Source organism: Lissotriton helveticus (genome assembly GCF_964261635.1).
Source record: "Lissotriton helveticus chromosome 1_1 unlocalized genomic scaffold, aLisHel1.1 SUPER_1_unloc_33, whole genome shotgun sequence".
Lineage (NCBI taxonomy): Eukaryota > Metazoa > Chordata > Amphibia > Caudata > Salamandridae > Lissotriton > Lissotriton helveticus.
The window spans coordinates 2,332,000-2,357,651 of record NW_027611674.1 but is presented as its reverse complement, the minus strand read 5'-3'; the positions used below and the strand labels follow the sequence as shown (position 1 = coordinate 2,357,651).

The following is a 25,652-nucleotide window of genomic DNA, read 5'->3' as shown; positions in this document are numbered from 1 at the left end:
GCGACAACATCTCGGATTACTTCACCCAAAAAATAGAAGATATTTATAGCAAAATAGTCTCATCCACTACGCATAAAGATGATGCTGATATCAACCAACTATCCGAGCCGGAGAACAGGGTGTTTTTAAAGAATTCCCCCTGCTTACAGCCCAAGACACTATACAACTATTAAATTCCGTTAAATCAGGTTCTCCCACTGATTTAATTCCTGCAAAGTTTGCTAAGAAATTGGCAGAAGAATTAGCTGAACCTCTCTGCTCTGTTCTAAACCATTCCATCATAGAGAGTAAACTGCCTAAAGCTTGGAAAGCAGCCCAAATAATGCCTATCCGTAAAAACACGAAGTTGGCCCCTGATGTCATTAACAACTACAGCCCCATCTCTTTGCTCCCCCTATATAGTAAACTTTTGGAGAGACACATGAATAGTCATCTGTCGGCCTTTTTGGAATCCTCCAACTGTTTGGATTATTCCCAATCCGGTTTCCGACCAAAGTATAGTACCGAACTGGCCTTGGTGAAGGTTATTGATGATATACGAATGCTGGCGGATGCAGGTCAGGCAGTGATTTTGATACTGCTTGACCTGTCCGCCGCGTTCGACACTATATCTCACCAAATCCTAGTAGACAGACTCTGTCGTATGGGAGTCCAAAGCCTAGCTCTGAAGTGGATACAGGACTTTCTCACCGACAGGACCCAAACAGTTAATCTAGGCCCTTTCCAATCTAAACTCAGTCATGTAACGAAAGGTGTGCCACAGGGCTCCTGTCTTAGTCCATCTTTGTTTAATGTCTATGTTGCCCCACTGGCTGCTCTGCTTAGGAAAATTGGGTTCCTCCTAATCTCCTACGCAGATGATACTCAGCTGATCTTTACTTATAACAAATTTACCCCTGATGTTCAGAAAGTGTTTTCCGAAGGTATGAAAACCATCACCCTTTGGATGAAAAGAAACTTTCTGCAATTGAACACCGGGAAAACATAGATCATGCTGTTGAAGGATGCCATCTCGAGATGGTCTCCTGGATGGTGGCCTGAAGAATTGGGTGCTGCTCCCATCCCAAAAACTGTGGTAAAAAATCTAGGAGTTCTAGTCAACAGAGACCTCAACTCAGAGGGTCACATCGCTGCAGTCAAAAGATCTTGTTTCCATGCTTTGAGTCTGCTTCGGAAGATTTTTCACTTTCTGCCGATGAGAACTCGCAAGACACTAATTCACGCTTTGGTCCTGAGTCGATTGGATTTTAGCAATGCTTTGCTGATATCCGCTAAGGACTCTGACCTACAAAGCTTGCAGGTGGTGCAGAATACTGCGGCCCGCCTGGTGACCAGTAATCCTTATCGTGCTCCTTCCCTCCCTCTCTTGCACAGCCTACATTGGCTTCCTCTCCGCAAGAGAATTAGTTTCAAAGTGTGCTGCCTGGTGTTTAAAGGCCTTAATTCTATGGGCCCAACATATCTGACAGAAAAACTAGTTAGATATTCCCCGATGCGCTCACTTCGATCTGAAGGCAAAAGTCTGCTCACTATTCCTCGTATTAAACAGACTAGATTGGGAGGTAAATCCTTCTCCTATTTGGCCCCCAAATTGTGGAATCAACTGCCATTAGATCTTCGGCAGGAAACTAACTACTTGTCCTTTCGGGAAAAACTTAAGACTCAGCTGTTTTAATCTTTCTCTACCCAGTGCTGTTGTAAAAATTGGTCCTTAGCGCGGAGATACCCCATGTGGGGTGAGTCAGGCGCTTTATAAATGTAATAAATAAAAAAAATATATATATATATTGTTTCTGGGGTCCCGCACATGGGCGGGAATATTCAGTGCTTATGACTACTGATGAGGATCCCCTGGAAGAGAATGGGCAGTTAGATTATTACATTTTATAATCCTAACTGACTCAGGGAACTAGGTAGAAATTCAAGTTTAGTATGCCTGAACTCAGAATGGCAAAATACATCTTTTAGTGAAGTTGGTTTTAACATTCTGTGTTTGAAAATACCACTTTTAGAAGACAGAAGTGAGAGCTACAGACAGTGCAGGGGCCAGGGTTCAGGTGAGAAGTGAGAGCTACAGACAGTGAGGGGCCAGGGTTCAGATGAGAAGAGAGAGCCACAGACAGTGAGGGGCCAGGGTTCAGATGAACTCTCGCCCCTGCACTGTCTGTAGCTCTCACTTCTGTTTTGTAAAATTGGCATTTTCAAACACAGAATGTTAAAACCAACTTCACTGAAAGATGTATTTTGCCATTCTGAGTTCAGGCATACTAAACTTGAATTTCTACCTAGTTCCCCGAGTCAGTTAGGATTATAAAATGTAATAATCTAACTGCCCATTCTGGCCTATGAAGGATAGGCAGCCTTGCAATAGTGAAAAATGAAAATGGCTGTAATTCTCTATTAGGATAAGCCACACACATCAGGACTTGTCCTACCTTATACTTACAATGCACCCTGCCTTTGGTCCTACCATAGGGGTGTCTGATATGAAGAAAATGGATGGTTTAGGGACTGGCAAGTGGGTACACATGCCCAGTCAACATGACAGTACCAGACTGCACACAGGCTCTGCAATGGCAGGCCTTAGATACACTTTTACAGGCTGCTTCTGTGGGTTGCACAACCAGTGCTGCAAGCCCACCAGCAGCATTTGGTTTACACACCCTGGGCACACATGGTGCACTGTACTGGGGTCTGACAGGTAAACCAAACCAGTCAATCATGGAATCACCAATGTATACATTAATTTACATAGGGAGCACTTTCACTGTGGCACTGGACAGAAGTGGCACAGTGCCCAAAGCATCTAAACCAGCAAAAACACATGAGGCAACAGCAACAATGGAAGGGAGACCCACTCGCACTTCTCTTCGCCTGAAACCTGGCCCCTCACTGTCTGTAGCTCTCACTTCTCACCTGAACCCTGGCCCCTGCACTGTCTGTAGGTCTCACTTCTCTTCACCTGAACCCTGGCCCCTTACTGTCTGTGGCTCTCACTTCTCACCTGAACCCTGCCCCCTCACTGTCTGTAGCTCTCACTTCTCACCTGAACCCTGGCCCCTCACTGTCTGTATCTCTCACTTCTCAACTGAACCCTGGCCCCTGCACTGTCTGTAGCTCCCACTTCTGTCACCTGAACCCTGGCTACTGCACTGTCTGTTGCTCTCACTTCTGCCACATGAACCCTGGCCCCTCACTGTCTGTAGCTCTCACTTCTTACCTGAACCCTGGCCCCTGCACTGTCTGTGGCTCTCACTTCTCACCTGCACCCTGGCCCCTGCACTGTCTGTGGCTCTCACTTCTGCCACATGAACCCTGGCCCTTCACTGTCTGTAGCTCTCACTTCTCACCTGAACCCTGGCCCCTGCCCTGTCTGTGGCTCTCACTTCTGCCACATGAACCCTGGCCCCTCACTGTCTGTAGCTCTCACTTCTCACCTGCACCCTGGCCCCTCACTGTCTGTAGCTCTCACTTCTCACCTGAACCCTGGCCCCTCACTGTCTGTGGCTTTCACTTCTCTTCATCTGAATCCTGGCCCCTGCACTGTCTGTAGGTCTCACTTCTCTTCATCTGAATCCTGGCCCCTCACTGTCTGTAGCTTTCACTTCGCACCTGAACCCTGGCCCCTTACTGTATGTAGCTCTGAATTCTCACCTGAATCCTGATCCCGCACTGTCTGCGACTCTCACTTATCGCCTGAACCCTGGCCCCTCACTGTCTGTGGCTCTCACTTCTCTTCACCTGAACCCTGGCCCCTCACTGTCTGTGGCTCTCACTTCTCACCTGAACCTGTGTTTGAAAATACCACTTTTAGAAAGTAGGTATTTTCTTGTCTAACTGTCCAATCCTGCCTCTGCTACGTTGTGTATTCCTTGTCTGGAGTTTGAGTGACATGGGCTGGGGGATTCCAGGAGACAGCGTGAGTCAGCACAGGGCTGAATGGAGAGGTCTGCATGCAGATGGGAGGGAGGAGTTGCACCTGGGACCTGAATAGAGCTGTGCCTTCCCTCCACAATGCTGGCTTCACCTCCTGTGGGGTGTCTGTTGGTTCTGCCCTGCACTGTGAAAGGAAGGAAGGAGTCATGTCAACAGAGTGCTCCAGAAGTGGTTTGGACTGGGTAACGGCCCCTCTGCCCTCAGAGGACAAAAGATTTTGCGGTTTAAATATCATCTATAATTAGATCACTTTTGAACTACAAGAAGAAACCTTTGCTGAGGAGTGGAACCAGAAAAGATGAGGAGATACTATACCTAAGCTGACGTGCTGCTTGGGGGATTGGCCTGCAGTGGTTGCCTGACTGCCAAAGAGAGGAGAAATGGACTTTGTGTACTTTCATCAACTTGTAAGGATCTCCAAGGCCTTGGAACAGAGCTTGCCTCCTGCTGAAGTCTCAGGGACAACAGACTTCAACCCCAGCTTCCCAGAGTTCTTTGGAATTGCCTGCGCTGTTTTGGGCCTTCTGAGGGACTGTGTTTTGCAAGGAGCTGGAACCGTGAATCAAGAGGAAGAATCTTGTTGCCGCTGTAGCTGGTGTATTGCACCGCATCGAGAAAAGGATCTCGCAATGAAGAGGAAGTTTGTCACCGTCGCTGCTGCTGCCGTCGCATCTTGGATATCGCCGCTGTAGCTGTCGTATTGCACCGCATCGAGAGAATCGTCTCGCAACGAAGAGGAAGCGTGTCGTTGCTGCGGCAGTCAAATCTTGGATGTCGCCGCTGTAGCTGTCGTATTGCACTGCATCAAGAAAAGTGCCTCGCATCCACGGAGAAGCGTGCCGCCTTCGGAGCTGCTGCCGTCACATCTTGAATGTCGTCGTTGTAGTCGTTGCATTGTGCGGAAGCATCTCGCAACGTTGGAGAAGAGTGTCGCAGCCGAAGCTGTTGTCGTCGTATCGCGGAACAAGGGTGTCACCACTGCAGCTGAAGCATTGAATCGAGACTTCTCGCAACATTGGAGAAGCGTGCCGCATCTGGAAGATCTTCACGTCTTTATTTCTTTGCACCGGAACTTTGCTGCATTTCCATCGCTGCAACACTTTTGTTGTGGAAGCGTAACGCATCGTAAGGTACATTGACTCAAAGTGTCGCATTTTAAGAACTGAACAGAACTAAGCTAAAACTATAATGTTTAAGTACAGTATTGTGGATTTTTGTCGTTTATGGTCTTGTGTTAAATCTATATAAAGAATACTTATTTTTGATATAAAACCTGTGTGATGTCCATCTGTAGTGTTATCACTTGATTACTGTATGTGGTCAAAAATGCTTTACACGCTGCCTCTGTGATAAGCCTGGGTGCTTGTGCGAAACTACCAAGGGGGGAGCAGGGATTATTTTAGGAGTGTCCATTTCTGCCCTAAGGATTGGTGGCCGGAGGACTCGCCGTGCCTCCTCACTCAGTGGAAACAGCTAGAAACCTGGGAGTCTTGTTTGACTCCGCTCTTTCTTTTGACCCAACATGTAAGGAATGTGGCAGGAAGTTGCTTTAGTATCATCAAATCCCTAAAGAAATTTTTCGATTTCCTGCCCACTGATTTGAGAAAGACGGTGGCAGTGGCCCTCATTCTTTCACGTTTGAACTATTGTAACGGCCTGATGGCCGGGATTAAAAAATCCACGTTGAAAAAATTACAGAGTGTGCAACATGCAGCGGCCAGATTGGTACTTAAATTACCAAGGAGGTCCTCTGCCTCGGCTGCACTTAAGATTCTACATTGGCTGCCTTTGCACAAGAGGATTCTATTCAAAATCCTTCTGACAACTTTCAGAGCCCTTAATAAGACAGGACCTAAGTACCTCTCAAGACGCTACACCCGTTATGATCCCCCAAGAAGTCTGAGATCCTCAGGCAGAAATCTGATTACCATCCCCAGATTCCATTATAAAGCGAAGGGGGGAAAGACTCTCTCCGTGTTGGCATCAAAGGCTTGGAATGTCATGCCCAAAGAACTCAGACTCTTAGCCCATGAGAATGCTTTTAGGAAACAACTGAAAACTTGGATTTTTAATCTATCCGATGTCTTTGTAATGGCCTCTATCTAGTTCCCATCACTGTATGGTACATTATCTTAGCACCAGGATGCTCCTTTTGGAGCGACAGCATGCGCTTTACAAATACCCAATACAAATACAAATACAAATACAAATACAAATACAAATACCCCCTTACCCTGACTAGAGGCAAGGGTCCCTATTTGTCACAAGTACCTACCTATGCCAACTAGATACGCCCAAATCTAACAGTGAGGAAGGATGAAGGGGAAACCCCAAGGCCGTTACCTGAGTTTGTGTTTTTAGTTCTGCTGCATGTATGACCTCCCCTGCCCCTCAGCTGTGAAGTCCTCAGGGCTGGACTCACTCACCTTTGATCTTCTTCACTCTTTCCATCAGATAGGAGTGCTGCGAGCAAAACCTCTTCACGGTGTGTTCACGTTCAGCAGCATCATCCTCGGGCTTACAGATCGTCAAATTTTGAGTCCTGAGAACAAGATAAGAGTCAGAGCAGAGATCAGGGGCACACATGCAAGAGGTGTCAGCCAGAGGCAAGAGGCATCAGTCAGAGGCAAGAGGTGTCAGGCAGAGGCAAGAGGTGTCAGCCAGAGGCAAGAGGTGTCAGCCAGAGGCAAGGGGTGTCAGCCAGAGGCAAGGGGTGTCAGCCAGAGGTAAGAGGTGTCAGCCAGAGGCAAGAGGTGTCAGGCACAGGCAAGAGGTGGTGTAAGGCACAGGCGAGAGGTGTCAGCCAGAGGCAAGAGGTGTCAGCCAGAGGCACAGAGACAAGAGGTGTCAGCCAGAGGCAAGAGGTGTCAGCCAGAGGCAAGAGGTGTCAGTCAGAGGTAAGAGGTGTCAGCTAGAGGTAAGAGGTGTCAGCCATTGGTAAGAGGTGTCAGCCAGAGGTAAGAGGTATCAGCCAGAGGTAAGAGGTGTCAGGCACAGGCAAGAGGTTTCAGGCACAGGCAAGAGGTGTCAGGCAGAGGTAAGAGGTGTCAGGCAGAGGTAAGAGGTGTCAGCCAGAGGTAAGAGGTGTCAGCCAGAGGTAAGAGGTGTCAGCCAGAGGTAAGAGGTGCCAGGCAGAGGCAAGAGGTGCCAGGCAGAGGCAAGAGGTGCCAGCCAGAGGCAAGAGGTGTCAGGCAGAGGTAAGAGGTGTCAGGCAGAGGTAAGAGATGTCAGGCAGAGGTAAGAGATGTCAGGCAGAGGTAAGAGGTGTCAGGCAGAGGCAAGAGGTGTCAGGCAAAGGCAATAGGTGTCGGGCAGAGGCAAGAGGTGTCATGCAGAGGCAAGGGGTGTCAGGCACAAATAAGGGGTGTCAGGCAGAGGTAAGAGGTGTCAGGCAGAAATAAGGGGTGTCAGGCACAGGCAAGAGGTGTCAGGCACAGGCAAGAGGTGTCAGGCACAGGCAAGAGGTGTCAGGCACAGGCAAGAGGTGTCAGGCAGAGGTAAGAGGTGCCAGGCAGAGGTAAGAGGTGCCAGGCAGAGGTAAGTGGTGCCAGGCAGAGGCAGGAGATGTCAGGCAGAGGTAGGAGGTGTCAGGCACAGGCAAGAGGTGTCAGGTAGAGGCAAGAGGTGTCAGGCAGAGGCAAGAGGTGTCAGCCAGACGCAAGAGGTGTCAGCCAGAGGCAAGAGGTGTCAGCCAGAGGCAAGAGGTGTCAGCCAGAGGCAAGAGGTGTCAGGCACAGGCAAGAGGTGTCAGGCACATGCAAGAGGTGTCAGGCACAGGCAAGAAGTGTCAGCCAGACCCAAGAGGTGTCAGGCACAGGCAAGAGGTGTCAGGCACAGACAAGAGGTGTCAGCCAGAGGCAAGTGGTGTCAGCCAGAGGCAAGTGGTGTCAGCCAGAGGCAAGTGGTGTTATCCAGAGGCAAGAGGTGTCAGCCAGAGGTAAGAGGTGTCAGCCAGAGGTAAGAGGTGTCAGCCAGAGGTAAGAAGTGTCAGCCAGAGGTAAGAGGTGTCAACTAGAGGCAAGAGGTGTCAACTAGAGGCAAGAGGTGTCAGCCAGAGGCAAGAGGTGTCAGGCACAGGCAAGAGGTGTCAGGCACAGGCAAGAGGTGTCAGGCACAGGCAAGAAGTGTCAGCCAGACCCAAGAGGTGTCAGGCACAGGCAAGAGGTGTCAGGCACAGACAAGAGGTGTCAGCCAGAGGTAAGAGGTGCCAGGCAGAGGCAAGAGGTGCCAGGCAGAGGCAAGAGGTGTCAGCCAGAGGCAAGAGGTGTCAGGCAGAGGTAAGAGGTGTCAGGCAGAGGTAAGAGATGTCAGGCAGAGGTAAGAGATGTCAGGCAGAGGTAAGAGGTGTCAGGCAGAGGCAAGAGGTGTCAGGCAGAGGCAAGAGGTGTCAGGCAAAGGCAATAGGTGTCGGGCAGAGGCAAGAGGTGTCATGCAGAGGCAAAGGGTGTCAGGCACAAATAAGGGGTGTCAGGCAGAGGTAAGAGGTGTCAGGCAGAAATAAGGGGTGTCAGGCACAGGCAAGAGGTGTCAGGCACAGGCAAGAGGTGTCAGGCACAGGCAAGAGGTGTCAGGCAGAGGTAAGTGGTGCCAGGCAGAGGTAAGTGGTGCCAGGCAGAGGCAGGAGATGTCAGGCAGAGGTAGGAGGTGTCAGGCACAGGCAAGAGGTGTCAGGTAGAGGCAAGAGGTGTCAGGCAGAGGCAAGAGGTGTCAGCCAGACGCAAGAGGTGTCAGCCAGAGGCAAGAGGTGTCAGCCGGAGGCAAGAGGTGTCACCCAGAGGCAAGAGGTGTCAGGCACAGGCAAGAGGTGTCAGGCACAGGCAAGAGGTGTCAGGCACAGGCAAGAAGTGTCAGCCAGACCCAAGAGGTGTCAGGCACAGGCAAGAGGTGTCAGGCACAGGCAAGTGGTGTCAGCCAGAGGCAAGTGGTGTCAGCCAGAGGCAAGTGGTGTCAGCCAGAGGCAAGTGGTGTCAGCCAGAGGCAAGTGGTGTTATCCAGAGGCAAGAGGTGTCAGCCAGAGGTAAGAGGTGTCAGCCAGAGGTAAGAGGTGTCAGCCAGAGGTAAGAAGTGTCAGCCAGAGGTAAGAGGTGTCAACTAGAGGCAAGAGGTGTCAACTAGAGGCAAGAGGTGTCAGGCAGAGGCAAGAGGTATCAGCCAGAGGCAAGAGGTGTCAGGCACAGGCAAGAGGTATCAGCCAGAGGCAAGAGGTATCAGGCACAGGAAAGAGGTGTCAGGCACAGGAAAGAGGTGTCAGGCACAGGAAAGAGGTGTCAGGCACAGGAAAGAGGTGTCAGGCACAGGAAAGAGGTGTCAGGCAGAGGCAGGAGGTGTCAGGCAGAGGTAGGAGGTGTCAGGCAGAGGTAGGAGGTGTCAGGCAGAGGTAGGAGGTGTCAGGCAGAGGTAGGAGGTGTCAGGCAGAGGCAAGAGGTGCCAACTAGAGGTAAGAGATGTCAGACAGAGGTAAGAGGTGTCAGGCAGAGGTAAGAGGTGTCAGGCAGAGGCAAGAGGTGCCAGGCAGAGGGAAGAGGTGTCAACCAGAGGTAATAGGTGTCAGGCAGAGGTAAGAGGTGTCAGGCAGAGGTAAGAGGTGTCAGGCAGAGGTAAGAGGTGTCAGGCAGAGGTAAGAGGTGTCAGGCAGAGGTAAGAGGTGTCAGGCAGAGGTAAGAGGTGTCAGGCACAGGCAAGAGGTGTCAGGCACAGGCAAGAGGTGTCAGGCACAGGCAAGAGGTGTCAGGCACAGGCAAGATGTGTCAGGCACAGGCAAGAGGTGTCAGGCACAGGCAAGAGATGTCAGGCAGAGGTAAGAGGTGTTAGGCACAGGCAAGCAGTGTCAGGCAGAGGCAAGAGTTGTCAGGCAGAGGCAAGAGGTGTCAGGCACAGGCAAGAGATATCAGCCAGAGGTAAGAGATATCAGCCAGAGGTAAGAGGTTTCAGGCAGAGGTAAAAGATGTCAGCCAGAGGTAAGAGGTGTTAAGCAGAGATAAGAGATGTCAGGCACAGGCAAGAGGTGTCAGGCAGAGGCAAGAGGTGTCAGGCAGAGGCAAGAGGTGTCAGCCAGAGGTAAGAGGTGTCAGCCAGAGGCAAGAGGTATCAGGCACAGGATGAGATTATTCCTAGTGCGGCTTTGAAAGGAGGAAGAGACGCTAATAGTTTTACGCTAAACTGTACTTTACGCCCTCCAATAGCCTCTTACAGCACTGAATATGAGACATCTCGCAGTGGCTTAGATCTAATTTCCTCAGGTTTAACTGGGATAAGACTGAGGTAGCTGCTTCATGGGGTCTCCTCCATGGCTTCTTGTAGTGGCTTTTTGGCCGCTGGACCATGTTTGGAATTGGAAGTTTAAATGGACAATGATCTATCCCTCTGTACTCATGTTCATGAAACTTTCTTCCACTTGTTTGGACTGATGAGGCTCTACGTAAAATAGTGTCACTGTTGTCCTCATGGTCTCTCTTGTGGTGCAGAGCATCATTTTGAGTAGACGTATTGTATTGTACTGTATTGCCTATAAGGCCATCCATGATTCAGGACCTAGGTTCCTCAAGGATGCCTTTCGGATCTACACTCCTCATAGGCCCCTTCGCTCGGCTTGTATCCACCTCCTCTCTGTCCCACGTACCAGAACCACTAGCTGGGGAGACAGACGCTTTCTAGTAGCAACCCCCAGGCGGTGGAACTCACGCCCCCTGTCCATCAAAACCAGTCCCACACTCATCTTCTTCCGTAAACTCCTGAAAACCTGGTTATTCAATCAATGATTCATCTGGTAGTTCTTCTTCCCACGCAGTCTGATATGCGCCAAGACACCCTCGGGTATTTGTGCGCAATACAAATCTCAAAAACATAAACATAAACATAAACGTGACTATGGCCCGCCTTGTTTTAGGGCTTCAAGCCATCTTGTTCACCGCCTGCATTGTGGACACACAGGTGGCCGCAGCAAACCTTGCTCTCTCTCTGCCGCGTTATCCTTCTACCTCGAGGCCATGGACTCTCTCCATTGGCTCCCAGTGACCAAGCAAATTCAGTTGAAATCACTGTCTATAGTACATAGGACCTTCCACCACATTGGACCGTACTCTCTTCAACACAAATCACAACTTTACATTCCACCTAGACAGTAACGTTCAGCTAATGCTAAATTGTTGAAGGTTCCAAATTTAGAAAAGCCCGTGCTGGTGGTGGAGCGTTCTCCAGGCAGACTTCCTCTAACTCCACAAGGAACCTTCACGCTTTGGAAAGCTTCGAAGGCCTGTCTCCATGAGCAGTTACAATTACTACTTTGTTGCAGACATATTTTACCTGAGAGCAGTAACATACCTGGTGATGGAGTTCTGTGCGACCTAGAAAGAGAAAGAACAAGAGAAAGTCAATATAAACACCCCTGGCATCATGGTGTGAGTTGGTTTAGATGTTGAGGAGACACAGACTTGTCATTTTGGGAGATGCTCTGTGCTATGCCCGCTCTCCCTGAGTCTTCGGACTCTGCCTCTCTGGGTAATGTCAGGTTACTGAGAAGGTGTCATCAAAAGGCAGCGAAATGGTAGCTTGGAGTGCTCCACCGCTGCCGGCTGGGGGGGGGTCTCTCCAGAATGGTCTGATCTACTTTCCTCATGCTCCTGGTGAGATATAGCCTGGAGCTAGGACAGGCTGAAAATGTGTAAAAATGTGTGGTGTTACCTGGTACTTTGAATAGACTTATGTTACCTACACCTGGTATGGGATCATTTGGGATAATTCCAATACTCTGCATTAAAATCTTGTTATTATTCTGAGTTTGACAGAGCGGGAGCCTCTCCGTACAATGCTGGCGCTCACACTTCACCAGCCTGCTGGTTGCTCCACTCAGTTTAGAGTGGGGAGAAACACGTGGGGCAGATTTATCCTTTTTGGATGCAACACAGCGCGCAAGACAGCTCGCTGTGCTGCATGGAATGGAGAGGGCAGGAAAGCATCATATTTACCGTGATATGACTCACTCCTGCTCTCCCCCGGCCTTGGTGCACAATCTGCTGTCTAGCGCCAATGCAGAAACCCTTGCACCATGGCGTAAGGGTGCCTGCATTGAAGGGAAACCTTCCTGCACAAAAACAATCCTTTGAAGTGTTTTTCTTTTTGTAAGAGTCCTCAAGTATGTTGCGCACTTAGAAAGAGGAAATTCCTTGATGCAGCTCTGTCGAAGGCATACAATTATGAGACATTCCCAGGTTTACCTGTCTTGGTAAATCTGGGAATGCTCCAGAAAGCACCTTGGAATGTCTTCCTAGTGCAGAGCACCACACGACAGCGACTGGGTCTGCCCTGCATTAGTCTAGAATTACCAAGCAACGCAGGTCCACGCAGGGCCACGCAGGGCAACGCAGGGTCACGCAGGGCCACGCAGGGCCACGCAGGGCCACGCAGGGCAACGCAGGGCCACGCAGGGTAAACCTAGCTTCAGGCAATCGATTGATAATGGGCCACGCAGGGCCACGCACGGCCACACAGGGCCACGCAAGGCCACGCAGGGTAAACCAGGCTTCAGGCAATCGATTGATGATGGGCAACGCAGGGCAACGCAGGGCCACGCAGGGCCACGCAGGGCAACGCAGGGCCACACAGGGCAACGCAGGGCCACGCAGGGCAACGCAGGGCCACGCAGGGCTACGCACGGTAAACCTGGCTTCAGGCAATCGATTGATAATGGGGCTGGGTTTGCACAGTCCAGCTGTGGGCATTCTATGGTTGATTCTTTTTAAACTGTCCACATAGAAATCATTATTTTCTACTTTTGGGGGCGCAGAGAAAGAGGCACCTCCAGTCTTTGGCTGGGTAGGATTTTGAGGGGGTGCTGTGACCTTGTCTGGCTTCATGAACTCTGGGAGGTTGTGTTCTGCTTTGAAGCTGAAAAGTTCAGCTCTTTATGATAATGCTCATTATTGATTTGTGTATGTGCAATTGTCTCCAGCCTCTTGTGTAAACCTGGCATCTCCAGCCTCTTGTGTAAACCTGGCGTCTCCAGCCTCTTGTGTAAACCAGGCGTCTCCAGCCTCTTGTGTAAACCTGGCGTCTCCAGCCTCTTGTGTAAACCTGGCGTCTCCAGCCTCTTGTGTAAACCTGGCGTCTCCAGCCTCTTGTGTAAACCTGGCATCTCCAGCCTCTTGTGTAAACCAGGCGTCTCCAGCCTCTTGTGTAAACCAGGCGTCTCCAGCCTCTTGTGTAAACCAGGCGTCTCCAGCCTCTTGTGTAAACCAGGCACCTCCAGCCTCTTGTGTAAACCAGGCGTCTCCAGCCTCTTGTGTAAACCTTGCGTCTCCAGCCTCTTGTGTAAACCAGGCGTCTCCAGCCTCTTGTGTAAACCAGGCGTCTCCAGCCTCTTGTGTAAACCAGGCGTCTCCAGCCTCTTGTGTAAACCAGGCACCTCCAGCCTCTTGTGTAAACCAGGCGTCTCCAGCCTCTTGTGTAAACCAGGCGTCTCCAGCCTCTTGTGTAAACCAGGCGTCTCCAGCCTCTTGTGGAAACCTTGCGTCTCCAGCCTCTTGTGGAAACCAGGCGTCTCCAGCCTCTTGTGTAAACCTTGCGTCTCCATCCTCTTGTGTAAACCAGGCGTCTTCAGCCTCTTGTGTAAACCTGGCGTCTCCAGCCTCTTGTGTAAACCAGGCATTTCCAGCCTCTTGTGTAAACCAGGCGTCTCCAGCCTCTTGTGTAAACCAGGCGTCTCCAGCCTCTTGTGTAAACCAGGCGTCTCCAGCCTCTTGTGTAAACCAGGCGTCTCCAGCCTCTTGTGTAAACCAGGCGTCTCCAGCCTCTTGTGTAAACCAGGCGTCTCCAGCCTCTTGTGTAAACCAGGCGTCTCCAGCCTCTTGTGTAAACCAGGCGTCTCCAGCCTCTTGTGTAAACCAGGCGTCTCCAGCCTCTTGTGTAAACCAGGCGTCTCCAGCCTCTTGTGTAAACCAGGCGTCTCCAGCCTCTTGTGTAAACCAGGCGTCTCCAGCCTCTTGTGTAAACCTGGCATCTCCAGTCTCTTGTGTAAACCAGGCGTCTCCAGCGTCTTGTGTAAACCAGACGCCTCCAGCCTCTTGTGTAAACCAGGCGTCTCAAGCCTCTTGTGTAAACCAGGCGTCTCCAGCCTCTTGTGTAAGGCGTCCACTTAATAATCCACGGTCAAGGCACAGTTACACAACTCAGAAGGATATGGGGAGTCGCTGCTGCTGTCAAGTATAATCCAATGACAGGTGAGGTGTCGCAAACCACCTCCTCACTTCCAGCTAGGAAATCTCCCCCAACACCACAATCCTGCATGCGAAGCACGCAATACTATCCCAACTCGCAGGCTCCAAGGCCCCGGACCGTCCCAAAAGATCAGGGTATTGGATTTAGTGAGCTGCACCGCACTCGTCTGTCTTCCCCGATATTTCTGGCTCCTGGAGGTAGGTTTGGCTGCCTTGTAAACTATGAAAAACAAAGAGCGAGGAACCCTACTATTGCAAAAATAGGGACAGGGTAAATACAGTTGGCAAACACAAAGAGCGTCCCTAGTAAAATGTATCTAATATACGGCAGTTAAGGGCGTCTCCAGCCTCTTGTGTAAACCTGGCGTCTCCAGCCTCTTGTTTAAACCAGGCGTCTCCAGCCTCTCGTGTAAACCAGGCGTCTCCAGCCTCTCGTGTAAACCAGGCGTCTCCAGCCTCTCGTGTAAACCAGGCGTCTCCAGCCTCTTGTGTAAACCTGGCGTCTCCAGCCTCTTGTGTAAACCTGGCGTCTCCAGCCTCTTGTGTAAACCAGGCGTCTCCTGCCTCTTGTGTAAACCAGGCGTCTCCTGCCTCTTGTGTAAACCAGGCGTCTCCTGCCTCTTGTGTAAACCAGGCGTCCCCAGCCTCTTGTGTAAACCTGGCGTCTCCAGCCTCTTGTGTAAACCTGGCGTCTCCAGCCTCTTGTGTAAACCAGGCGTCTCCAGACTCTTGTGTAAACCAGGCGTCTCCAGCCTCTTGTGTAAACCAGGCGTCCCCAGCCTCTTGTGTAAAGCAGGCGTCTCCAGCCTCTTGTGTAAACCAGGCGTCTCCAGCCTCTTGTGTAAACCAGGCGTCTCCAGCCTCTTATGTAAACCAGGCGTCTCCAGCCTCTTGTGTAAACCAGGCGTCTCCAGCCGCTTGTGTAAACCTGGCGTCTCCAGCCTCTTGTGTAAACCAGGCGTCTCCAGCCTCTTGTGTAAACCAGGCGTCTCCAGCCTCTTGTGTAAACCAGGCACCTCCAGCCTCTTGTGTAAACCAGGCGTCTCCAGCCTCTTGTGTAAACCTGGCATCTCCAGCCTCTTGTGTAAACTAGGCATCTCCAGCCTCTTGTGTAAACCAGGCGTCTCCAGCCTCTTGTGTAAACCAGGCGTCTCCAGCCTCTTGTGTAAACTAGGCATCTCCAGCCTCTTGTGTAAACCAGGCGTCTCCAGCCTCTTGTGTAAACCAGGCGTCTCCAGCCTCTTGTGTAAACCAGGCGTCTCCAGCCTCTTGTGTAAACCAGGCGTCTCCAGCCTCTTGTGTAAACCAGGCGTCTCCAGCCTCTTGTGTAAACCAGGCGTCTCCAGCCTCTTGTGTAAACCAGGCGTCTCCAGCCTCTTGTGTAAACCAGGCGTCTCCAGCCTCTTGTGTAAACCAGGCGTCTCCAGCCTCTTGTGTACACCAGGCGTCCACTTATTAATACACTACTCAGAAGGATATGGGGAGTCGCTGCTGCTGTCAAGTATTATCCAATGACAGGTAAGGTGTCGCAAACCACCTCCTCACTTCCAGCTAGGAAATGTCCCCCAACACCACAATCCTGCATGCGAAGCATGCAATACTATCCCAGCTCGCAGGCTCCAAGGCCCCGGACCGTCCAGAAAGATCAGGGTATTGGATTTAGTGAGCTGCACCGCACTCGTCTGTCTTCCCCGATATTTCTGGCTCCTGGCGGTAGGTTTGGCTGCCTTGTAAACTATGAAAAACAAAGAGCGAGGAACCCTACTATTGCAAAAATAGGGACAGGGTAAATACAGTTGGCAAACACAAAGAGCGTCCCTAGTAAAATGTATCTAATATACGGCAGTTAAGGGCGTCTCCAGCCTCTTGTGTAAACCTGGCGTCTCCAGCCTCTTGTGTAAATCAGGCGTCTCCAGCCTCTCGTGTAAACCAGGCGTCTCCAGCCTCTCGTATAAACCTGGCGTCTCCAGCCTCTTGTGTAAACCAGGCATCTCCAGCCTCTTGTGTAAACCAGGCATCTCCAGCCTCTTGTGTAAACCTGGCGTCTCCAGCCTCTTGTGTAAACCAGGCGTCTCCAGCCTCTTGTGTAAAGCTGGCGTCTCCAGCCTCTTGTGTAAACCTGGCGTCTCCAGGCTCTTGTGTAAACCTGGCGTCTCCAGCCTCTTGTGTAAACTAGGCGTCTCCAGCCTCTTGTGTAAACTAGGCGTCTCCAGCCTCTTGTGTAAACCTGGCGTCTCCAACCTCTTGTGTAAACCTGGCGTCTCCAGCCTCTTGTGTAAACCAGGCGTCTCCAGCCTCTTCTGTAAACCTGGCGTCTCCAGCATCTTGTGAAAACCAGGCGTCTCCAGCCTCTTGTGTAAACCAGGCGTCTCCAGCCTCTTGTGTAAACCAGGCGTCTCCTGCCTCTTGTGTAAACCAGGCGTCTCCTGCCTCTTGTGTAAACCAGGCGTCCCCAGCCTCTTGTGTAAACCTGGCGTCTCCAGCCTCTTGTGTAAACCTGGCATCTCCAGCCTCTTGTGTAAACCTGGCGTCTCCAGCCTCTTGTGTAAACCAGGCGTCTCCAGACTCTTGTGTAAACCAGGCGTCTCCAGCCTCTTGTGTAAACCAGGCGTCCCCAGCCTCTTGTGTAAAGCAGGCGTCTCCAGCCTCTTGTGTAAACCAGGCGTCTCCAGCCTCTTGTGTAAACCAGGCGTCTCCAGCCTCTTATGTAAACCAGGCGTCTCCAGCCTCTTGTGTAAACCAGGCGTCTCCAGCCGCTTGTGTAAACCTGGCGTCTCCAGCCTCTTGTGTAAACCAGGCGTCTCCAGCCTCTTGTGTAAACCAGGCGTCTCCAGCCTCTTGTGTAAACCAGGCGTCTCCAGCCTCTTGTGTAAACCAGGCACCTCCAGCCTCTTGTGTAAACCAGGCGTCTCCAGCCTCTTGTGTAAACCTGGCATCTCCAGCCTCTTGTGTAAACTAGGCATCTCCAGCCTCTTGTGTAAACCAGGCGTCTCCAGCCTCTTGTGTAAACCAGGCGTCTCCAGCCTCTTGTGTAAACTAGGCATCTCCAGCCTCTTGTGTAAACCAGGCGTCTCCAGCCTCTTGTGTAAACCAGGCGTCTCCAGCCTCTTGTGTAAACCAGGCGTCTCCAGCCTCTTGTGTAAACCAGGCGTCTCCAGCCTCTTGTGTAAACCAGGCGTCTCCAGCCTCTTGTGTACACCAGGCGTCCACTTATTAATACACTACTCAGAAGGATATGGGGAGTCGCTGCTGCTGTCAAGTATTATCCAATGACAGGTAAGGTGTCGCAAACCACCTCCTCACTTCCAGCTAGGAAATGTCCCCCAACACCACAATCCTGCATGCGAAGCATGCAATACTATCCCAGCTCGCAGGCTCCAAGGCCCCGGACCGTCCAGAAAGATCAGGGTATTGGATTTAGTGAGCTGCACCGCACTCGTCTGTCTTCCCCGATATTTCTGGCTCCTGGCGGTAGGTTTGGCTGCCTTGTAAACTATGAAAAACAAAGAGCGAGGAACCCTACTATTGCAAAAATAGGGACAGGGTAAATACAGTTGGCAAACACAAAGAGCGTCCCTAGTAAAATGTATCTAATATACGGCAGTTAAGGGCGTCTCCAGCCTCTTGTGTAAACCTGGCGTCTCCAGCCTCTTGTGTAAATCAGGCGTCTCCAGCCTCTCGTGTAAACCAGGCGTCTCCAGCCTCTCGTATAAACCAGGCATCTCCAGGCTCTTGTGTAAACCTGGCGTCTCCAGCCTCTTGTGTAAACCAGGCATCTCCAGCCTCTTGTGTAAACCTGGCGTCTCCAGCCTCTTGTGTAAACCAGGCGTCTCCAGCCTCTTGTGTAAAGCTGGCGTCTCCAGCCTCTTGTGTAAACCTGGCGTCTCCAGGCTCTTGTGTAAACCTGGCGTCTCCAGCCTCTTGTGTAAACTAGGCGTCTCCAGCCTCTTGTGTAAACTAGGCGTCTCCAGCCTCTTGTGTAAACCTGGCGTCTCCAACCTCTTGTGTAAACCTGGCGTCTCCAGCCTCTTGTGTAAACCAGGCGTCTCCAGCCTCTTCTGTAAACCTGGCGTCTCCAGCATCTTGTGAAAACCAGGCGTCTCCAGCCTCTTGTGTAAACCAGGCGTCTCCAGCCTCTTGTGTAAACCAGGCGTCTCCACCCTCTTGTGTAAACCAGGCGTCTCCACCCTCTTGTGTAAACCAGGCGTCTCCAGCCTCTTGTGTAAACCAGGCGTCTCCAGCCTCTTGTGTAAACCAGGCGTCTCCAGCCTCTTGTGTAAACCAGGCGTCTCCAGCCTCTTGTGTAAACCTGGCGTCTCCAGCCTCTTGTGTAACCAGGCGTCTCCAGCCTCTTGTGTAAACCAGGCGTCTCCAGCCTCTTGTGTAAACTAGGCGTCTCCAGCCTCTTGTGTAAACCAGGCACCTCCAGCCTCTTGTGTAAACCAGGCGTCTCCAGCCTCTTGTGTAAACCTGGCATCTCCAGCCTCTTGTGTAAACCAGGCGTCTCCAGACTCTTGTGTACACCAGGCGTCCACTTATTAATACACTACTCAGAAGGATATGGGGAGTCGCTGCTGCTGTCAAGTATTATCCAATGACAGGTGAGGTGTCGCAAACCACCTCTCGTCCTCACTTCCAGCTAGGAAATTTCCCCCAACACCACAATCCTGCATGCGAAGCACGCAATACTATCCCAGCTCGCAGGCTCCAAGGCCCCGGACCGTCCCGAAAGATCAGGGTATTGGATTTAGTGAGCTGCACCGCACTCGTCTGTCTTCCCCGATATTTCTGGCTAATGGAGGTAGGTTTGGCTGCCTTGTAAACTATGAAAAACAAAGAGCGAGGAACCCTACTATTGCAAAAATAGGGACAGGGTAAATACAGTTGGCAAACACAAAGAGCGTCCCTAGTAAAATGTATCTAATATACGGCAGTTAAGGGCGTCTCCAGCCTCTTGTGTAAACCTGGCGTCTCCAGCCTCTTGTGTAAACCAGGCGTCTCCAGCCTCTTGTGTAAACCAGGCGTCTCCAGTCTCTTGTGTAAACCAGGCGTCTCCAGTCTCTTGTGTAAACCAGGCGTCTCCAGTCTCTTGTGTAAACCAGGCGTCTCCAGCCTCTTGTGTAAACCAGGCGTCTCCAGCCTCTTGTGTAAACCAGGCGTCTCCAGTCTCTTGTGTAAACCAGGCGTCTCCAGCCTCTTGTGTAAACCAGGCGTCTCCAGCCTCTTGTGTAAACCAGGCGTCTCCAGCCTCTTGTGTAAACCAGGCATCCCCAGCCTCTTGTGTAAAGCTGGCGTCTCCAGCCTCTTGTGTAAACCAGGCGTCTCCAGCCTCTTGTGTAAACCAGGCGTCTCCAGCCTCTTGTGTAAACCAGGCGTCTCCAGCCTCTTGTGTAAACCAGGCGTCTCCAGCCTCTTGTGTAAACCAGGCGTCTCCAGCCTCTTGTGTAAACCAGGCGTCTCCAGCCTCTTGTGGAAACCAGGCGTCTCCAGCCTCTTGTGGAAACCAGGCGTCTCCAGCCTCTTGTGGAAACCAGGCGTCTCCAGCCTCTTGTGGAAACCAGGCGTCTCCTGCCTCTTGTGGAAACCAGGCGTCTCCTGCCTCTTGTGTAAACCAGGCGTCGCCTGCCTCTTGTGTAAACCAGGCGTCGCCTGCCTCTTGTGTAAACCAGGCGTCTCCAGCCTCTTGTGTAAACCAGGCGTCTCCAGCCTCTTGTGTAAACCAGGCGTCTCCAGCCTCTTGTGTAAACCAGGCGTCTCCAGCCTCTTGTGGAAACCAGGCGTCTCCAGCCTCTTGTGTAAACCAGGCGTCTCCAGCCTCTTGTGTAAACCAGGCGTCTCCAGCCTCTTGTGTAAACCAGGCGTCTCCAGCCTCTTGTGCAAACCAGGCGTCTCCAGCCTCTTGTGTAAACCAGGCGTCTCCAGCCTCTTGTGTAAACCAGGCGTCTCCAGCCTCTTGTGCAAACCAGGCGTCTCCAGCCTCTTGTGCAAACCAGGCGTCCACTTATTAATACGCTACTCAGAAGGATATGGGGAGCCGCTGCTGCTGTCAAGTATTATCCAATGACAGGTGAGGTGTCGCAAACCACCTCCTCACTTCCAGCTAGGAAATCTCCCCCAACACCACAATCCTGCATGCGAAGCACGCAATACTATCCCAGCTGGCAGGCTCCAAGGCCCCGGACCGTCCCGAAAGATCAGGGTATTGGATTTAGTGAGCTGCACCGCACTCGTCTGTCTTCCCCGATATTTCTGCCTCCTGGAGGTAGGTTTGGCTGCCTTGTAAACTATGAAAAACAAAGAGCGAGGAACCCTACTATTGCAAAAATAGGGACAGGGTAAATACAGTTGGCAAACACAAAGAGCGTCCATAGTAAAATGTATCTAATAAACGGCAGTTAAGGGCGTCTCCAGCCTCTTGTGTAAACCTGGCGTCTCCAGCCTCTTGTGTAAACCTGGCGTCTCCAGCCTCTTGTGTAAACCTGGCGTCTCCAGCCTCTTGTGTAAACCTGGCGTCTCCAGCCTCTTGTGTAAACCAGGCGTCTCCAGCCTCTTGTGCAAACCAGGCGTCTCCAGCCTCTTGTGCAAACCAGGCGTCTCCAGCCTCTTGTGCAAACCAGGCGTCTCCTGCCTCTTGTGTAAACCAGGCGTCTCCAGCCTCTTTTGTAAACCTGGCGTCTCCAGCCTCTTGTGCAAACCAGGCGTCTCCAGCCTCTTGTGCAAACCAGGCGTCTCCAGCCTCTTGTGCAAACCAGGCGTCTCCAGCCTCTTGTGCAAACCAGGCGTCTCCAGCCTCTTGTGCAAACCAGGCGTCTCCTGCCTCTTGTGTAAACCAGGCGTCTCCAGCCTCTTGTGTAAACCAGGCGTCTCCAGCCTCTTGTGTAAACCAGGCGTCTCCTGCCTCTTCTGTAAATCAGGCGTCTCCTGCCTCTTGTGTAAACCAGGCGTCTCCTGCCTCTTGTGTAAACCAGGCGTCTCCTGCCTCTTGTGTAAACCAGGCGTCTCCAGCCTCTTGTGTAAACCAGGCGTCTCCTGCCTCTTGTGTAAACCAGGCGTCTCCTGCCTCTTGTGTAAACCAGGCGTCTCCTGCCTCTTGTGTAAACCAGGCGTCTCCTGCCTCTTGTGTAAACCAGGCGTCTCCAGCCTCTTGTGTAAACCAGGCGTCTCCAGCCTCTTGTGTAAACCAGGCGTCTCCAGCCTCTTGTGTAAACCAGGCGTCTCCAGCCTCTTGTGTAAACCAGGCGTCTCCAGCCTCTTGTGTAAACCAGGCGTCTCCAGCCTCTTGTGTAAACCAGGCGTCTCCAGCCTCTTGTGTAAACCAGGCGTCTCCAGCCTCTTGTGTAAACCAGGCGTTTCCAGCCTCTTGTGTAAACCAGGCGTCTCCAGCCTCTTGTGCAAACCAGGCGTCTCCAGCCTCTTGTGCAAACCAGGCGTCTCCAGCCTCTTGTGCAAACCAGGCGCCTCCAGCCTCTTGTGTAAACCAGGCGTCTCCAGCCTCTTGTGCAAACCAGGCGTCTCCAGCCTCTTGTGTAAACCAGGCGTCTCCAGCCTCTTGTGCAAACCAGGCGTCTCCAGCCTCTTGTGCAAACCAGGCGTCTCCAGCCTCTTGTGTAAACCAGGCGTCTCCAGCCTCTTGTGCAAACCAGGCGTCTCCAGCCTCTTGTGCAAACCAGGCGTCCACTTATTAATACGCTACTCAGAAGGATATGGGGAGCCGCTGCTGCTGTCAAGTATTATCCAATGACAGGTGAGGTGTCGCAAACCACATCCTCACTTCCAGCTAGGAAATCTCCCCCAACACCACAATCCTGCATGCGAAGCACGCAATACTATCCCAGCTCGCAGGCTCCAAGGCCCCGGACCGTCCCGAAAGATCAGGGTATTGAATTTAGTGAGCTGCACCGCACTCGTCTGTCTTCCCCGATATTTCTGGCTCCTGGAGGTAGGTTTGGCTGCCTTGTAAACTATGAAAAACAAGGAGGGAGGAACCCTACTATTGCAAAAATAGGGACAGGGTAAATACAGTTGGCAAACACAAAGAGCGTCCCTAGTAAAATGTATCTAATATACGGCAGTTAAGGGCGTCTCCAGCCTCTTGTGTAAACCAGGCGTCTCCAGCCTCTTGTGTAAACCAGGCGTCTCCTGCCTCTTGTGTAAACCAGGCGTCTCCTGCCTCTTGTGTAAACCAGGCGTCTCCTGCCTCTTGTGTAAACCAGGCGTCTCCTGCCTCTTGTGTAAACCAGGCGTCTCCTGCCTCTTGTGTAAACCAGGCGTCTCCTGCCTCTTGTGTAAACCAGGCGTCTCCTGCCTCTTGTGTAAACCAGGCGTCTCCAGCCTCTTGTGTAAACCAGGCGTCTCCAGCCTCTTGTGTAAACCAGGCGTCTCCAGCCTCTTGTGTAAACCAGGCGTCTCCAGCCTCTTGTGTAAACCAGGCGTCTCCAGCCTCTTGTGTAAACCAGGCGTCTCCAGCCTCTTGTGCAAACCAGGCGTCTCCAGCCTCTTGTGCAAACCAGGCGTCTCCAGCCTCTTGTGCAAACCAGGCGTCTCCAGCCTCTTGTGCAAACCAGGCGTCTCCAGCCTCTTGTGCAAACCAGGCGCCTCCAGCCTCTTGTGCAAACCAGGCGTCTCCAGCCTCTTGTGCAAACCAGGCGTCTCCAGCCTCTTGTGTAAACCAGGCGTCTCCAGCCTCTTGTGCAAACCAGGCATCTCCAGCCTCTTGTGCAAACCAGGCGTCTCCAGCCTCTTGTGTAAACCAGGCGTCTCCAGCCTCTTGTGCAAACCAGGCGTCTCCAGCCTCTTGTGCATACCAGGCGTCCACTTATTAATACGCTACTCAGAAGGATATGGGGAGCCGCTGCTGCTGTCAGGTATTATCCAATGACAGGTGAGGTGTCGCAAACCACCTCCTCACTTCCAGCTAGGAAATCTCCCCCAACACCACAATCCTGCATGCGAAGCACGCAATACTATCCCAGCTCGCAGGCTCCAAGGCCCCGGACCGTCCCGAAAGATCAGGGTATTGGATTTAGTGAGCTGCACCGCACTCGTCTGTCTTCCCCGATATTTCTGGCTCCTGGAGGTAGGTTTGGCTGCCTTGTAAACTATGAAAAACAAGGAGGGAGGAACCCTACTATTGCAAAAATAGGGACAGGGTAAATACAGTTGGCAAACACAAAGAGCGTCCCTAGTAAAATGTGTTGGAAGTGGGATCCCCGGCTGGCCAGGGCTTTCGCCAAAGTCAGTCAGAGACCACCACACCCAAGTCAGGGCAAGGGAGTTACACGCCAAGATAACCCCTACTCACCCTCTAGGTAACGTGGCGCGAGCAGCAAGGCTAAACTTGGAGGCGATGTAGGCTAAGTATTTGCGCACGCACCCCAGCAACAACAACCAAAGGCCCACCACAAAGGAAACTCCACACAAGGTTATATAAAAATAGCCTTTGTATTACACCAAAACACATTAGATAAAACACACACTTTACAATGTGCCAGAGGCACGGGCAGAATTTACAAGGGATTATTTACAAGACAGGGCCACCTGGACCACTGTCAGGAATCAGAAGTAGCACTTTCAGAAAGTACAATTACTTTAGCACAAAATAGCACACAATATAACAATAGAGCGCACAACCAGTAATTACTGGTAACCAGGATCTCACTAGCACCACCTGTACTAGGGAGAAAACAACCACCTATGTATTACAATACCTGTAGGGGTGTAAGAGGAAAACACATGATGCAATGCATAACATTCATTCAGAGGTGTAAAGGCACATGACGCATAAACAATACATTCAGAGGTGCAAGCAAAATGAACAATTGCGCCAACTCACGTAAGTCACCACCTGTGACTGTCCCTAGGCCCTCTGGCCTTGTTGGGGCTAGGACGCCCTGTGTCCCAAAGTCCAGGGGCCTAAACGTAGCAGTTGCCCACAAAGTGCTGGGCAACTGGTGCAACAATGTTTGAGCCTGCCAGGGCTCAAGAACAACAGTGGGGGCTCAAGAGCCTCTCTGGGCCCTTCACAACCACTTTGGCGCCTGGAGCCTCTCTCCGGGCCCTAAGAAATAAATGTGGCCCCCTAGAGCCTCTCTAGGCTCTTAACTTGAATGGGCCAGGGTGGGGCCTCTCTGGGCTCCTTCTTCCATTCTGCCCCCGAGCCTCTCAGGGCTCATGACCGAAGAAATGCCCCTGAGCCTCGCAGGCTCCAACCAACAAATGCCGCCTTTTCGAGCCTCTCTGGGCTCTGGGACACTGGGGGCGCTGTAAGCGGGAGTCCCCCTCCCGGGGACTCCCAAGGCAATGGTGCGCCCTGAGCCTCTCGGGGCTCAAGACACAAAGCGCGAGGTCGCGCTACAGAGAGGGGGCGGGCGGACACCGGCAATGTGTCCCGACGCTCCCCCCTCCTCTGCAGGCACCTACCGGGTTCGCGCTGGGCTCTCCAGCGGAGGCGGGTCTCTCCCGCTGGTCCCGGGGCTCTCCTCTTCACACAGGAGCCTCGGGGACCCGGCCGGCAGCTTCTCTCTCCCCGGCTCGTCGGAGGAGGCGGGACTTCCGGTCGGCCTTTCCTGGGCCGCGCTGCGATTGGCCGGTCGGCCCTTCACTTCCGGGTCACCGCGGGCAGCGCGGCGGCCCGATTTAGGCAGGCAGGCGGCTTCCCAGATGATCCGAGGAGTGGGCTCCCTCGTAGATCGATAACCACGCAAATATGCGGCGTGGGCAGCCGCTAGAGCAGGCAAAATGCAGGGTGGGCACCTGCCTTACAAAAGCGCTCCCAAGCGCCTCGTGGTCTATATAAAGCGCTCTCAAGCGCTAGGGGGCACAAACCACAGCGCTCCCAGCGCTAGGACGAAACAAAGCGCTTCCAAGCGCTAGGAGGAAAAGCCAAGCGCTCCTAGCGCTATAAATCAGGAAAAGACCCAGCAAAGTCCTTGTAGGCAGGCAAAGGGGCAAAGCTGGGCCCAGAGCCAGCACACTGGGTCTCCAGGCAGGGAGACACCCCAAGTGGCGGTCCTCTGGCCCAGCAGCAACAGCCCCCTCAGGATCCTGGAAGAGAACAACTTCAGTGGGGACACAGCCCCATTTTTATACAGTGCATTCCTTTGTTCAAGGGTGCAGAGTGGGGGCGGAACCAGTCGCAGCTGGTTCTTGAGTACTCTGTTTACCTCAACCACCCTCTCTATTCACTGGCAGGGCTTGGGTCATTAGACACACCACAGGGGGGCGGAGCCAGCATTGTGTGGGGAAAACCCAGCCCATCCAGGACACAGGTACACTCCTCCCACACATCACTCATGCTAATCTCCCACTCACCACCGGGCAGACCCATCCAGACTTCCTGGAGCCTGGCATGCCAGCCAACTCCAGCCAATCACACGCCAGCACCCTCACAGCACACGTACAGCCATGTCTAGAAATGGCGCTTCGCTACTAGACACATACATGCTGCATACACCGTTGCGCAGCATTCACTCACACGAGTTCACACATACCAGACTCAAGCCTGTA

The 25,652-nt window shown here is 52.3% G+C and overlaps 1 protein-coding gene across 1 annotated transcript in view; it reads right to left on the bottom strand.

Annotated features, from left to right (window-relative positions):
* The window catches only part of LOC144805932 (E3 ubiquitin-protein ligase TRIM11-like), a 200,707-nt gene that overhangs the window by 59,105 nt on the left and 115,950 nt on the right, over window positions 1-25,652 (bottom strand). Inside the window, exons 4-5 of the mRNA XM_078672404.1 lie at window positions 11,257-11,279; window positions 6,363-6,478 (exon numbers count right to left, since the gene is read on the bottom strand). Of these exons, the coding sequence (XP_078528530.1) occupies window positions 6,363-6,478; window positions 11,257-11,279 (139 nt within the window). The remainder of the gene's footprint in view (window positions 1-6,362; window positions 6,479-11,256; window positions 11,280-25,652) is intronic.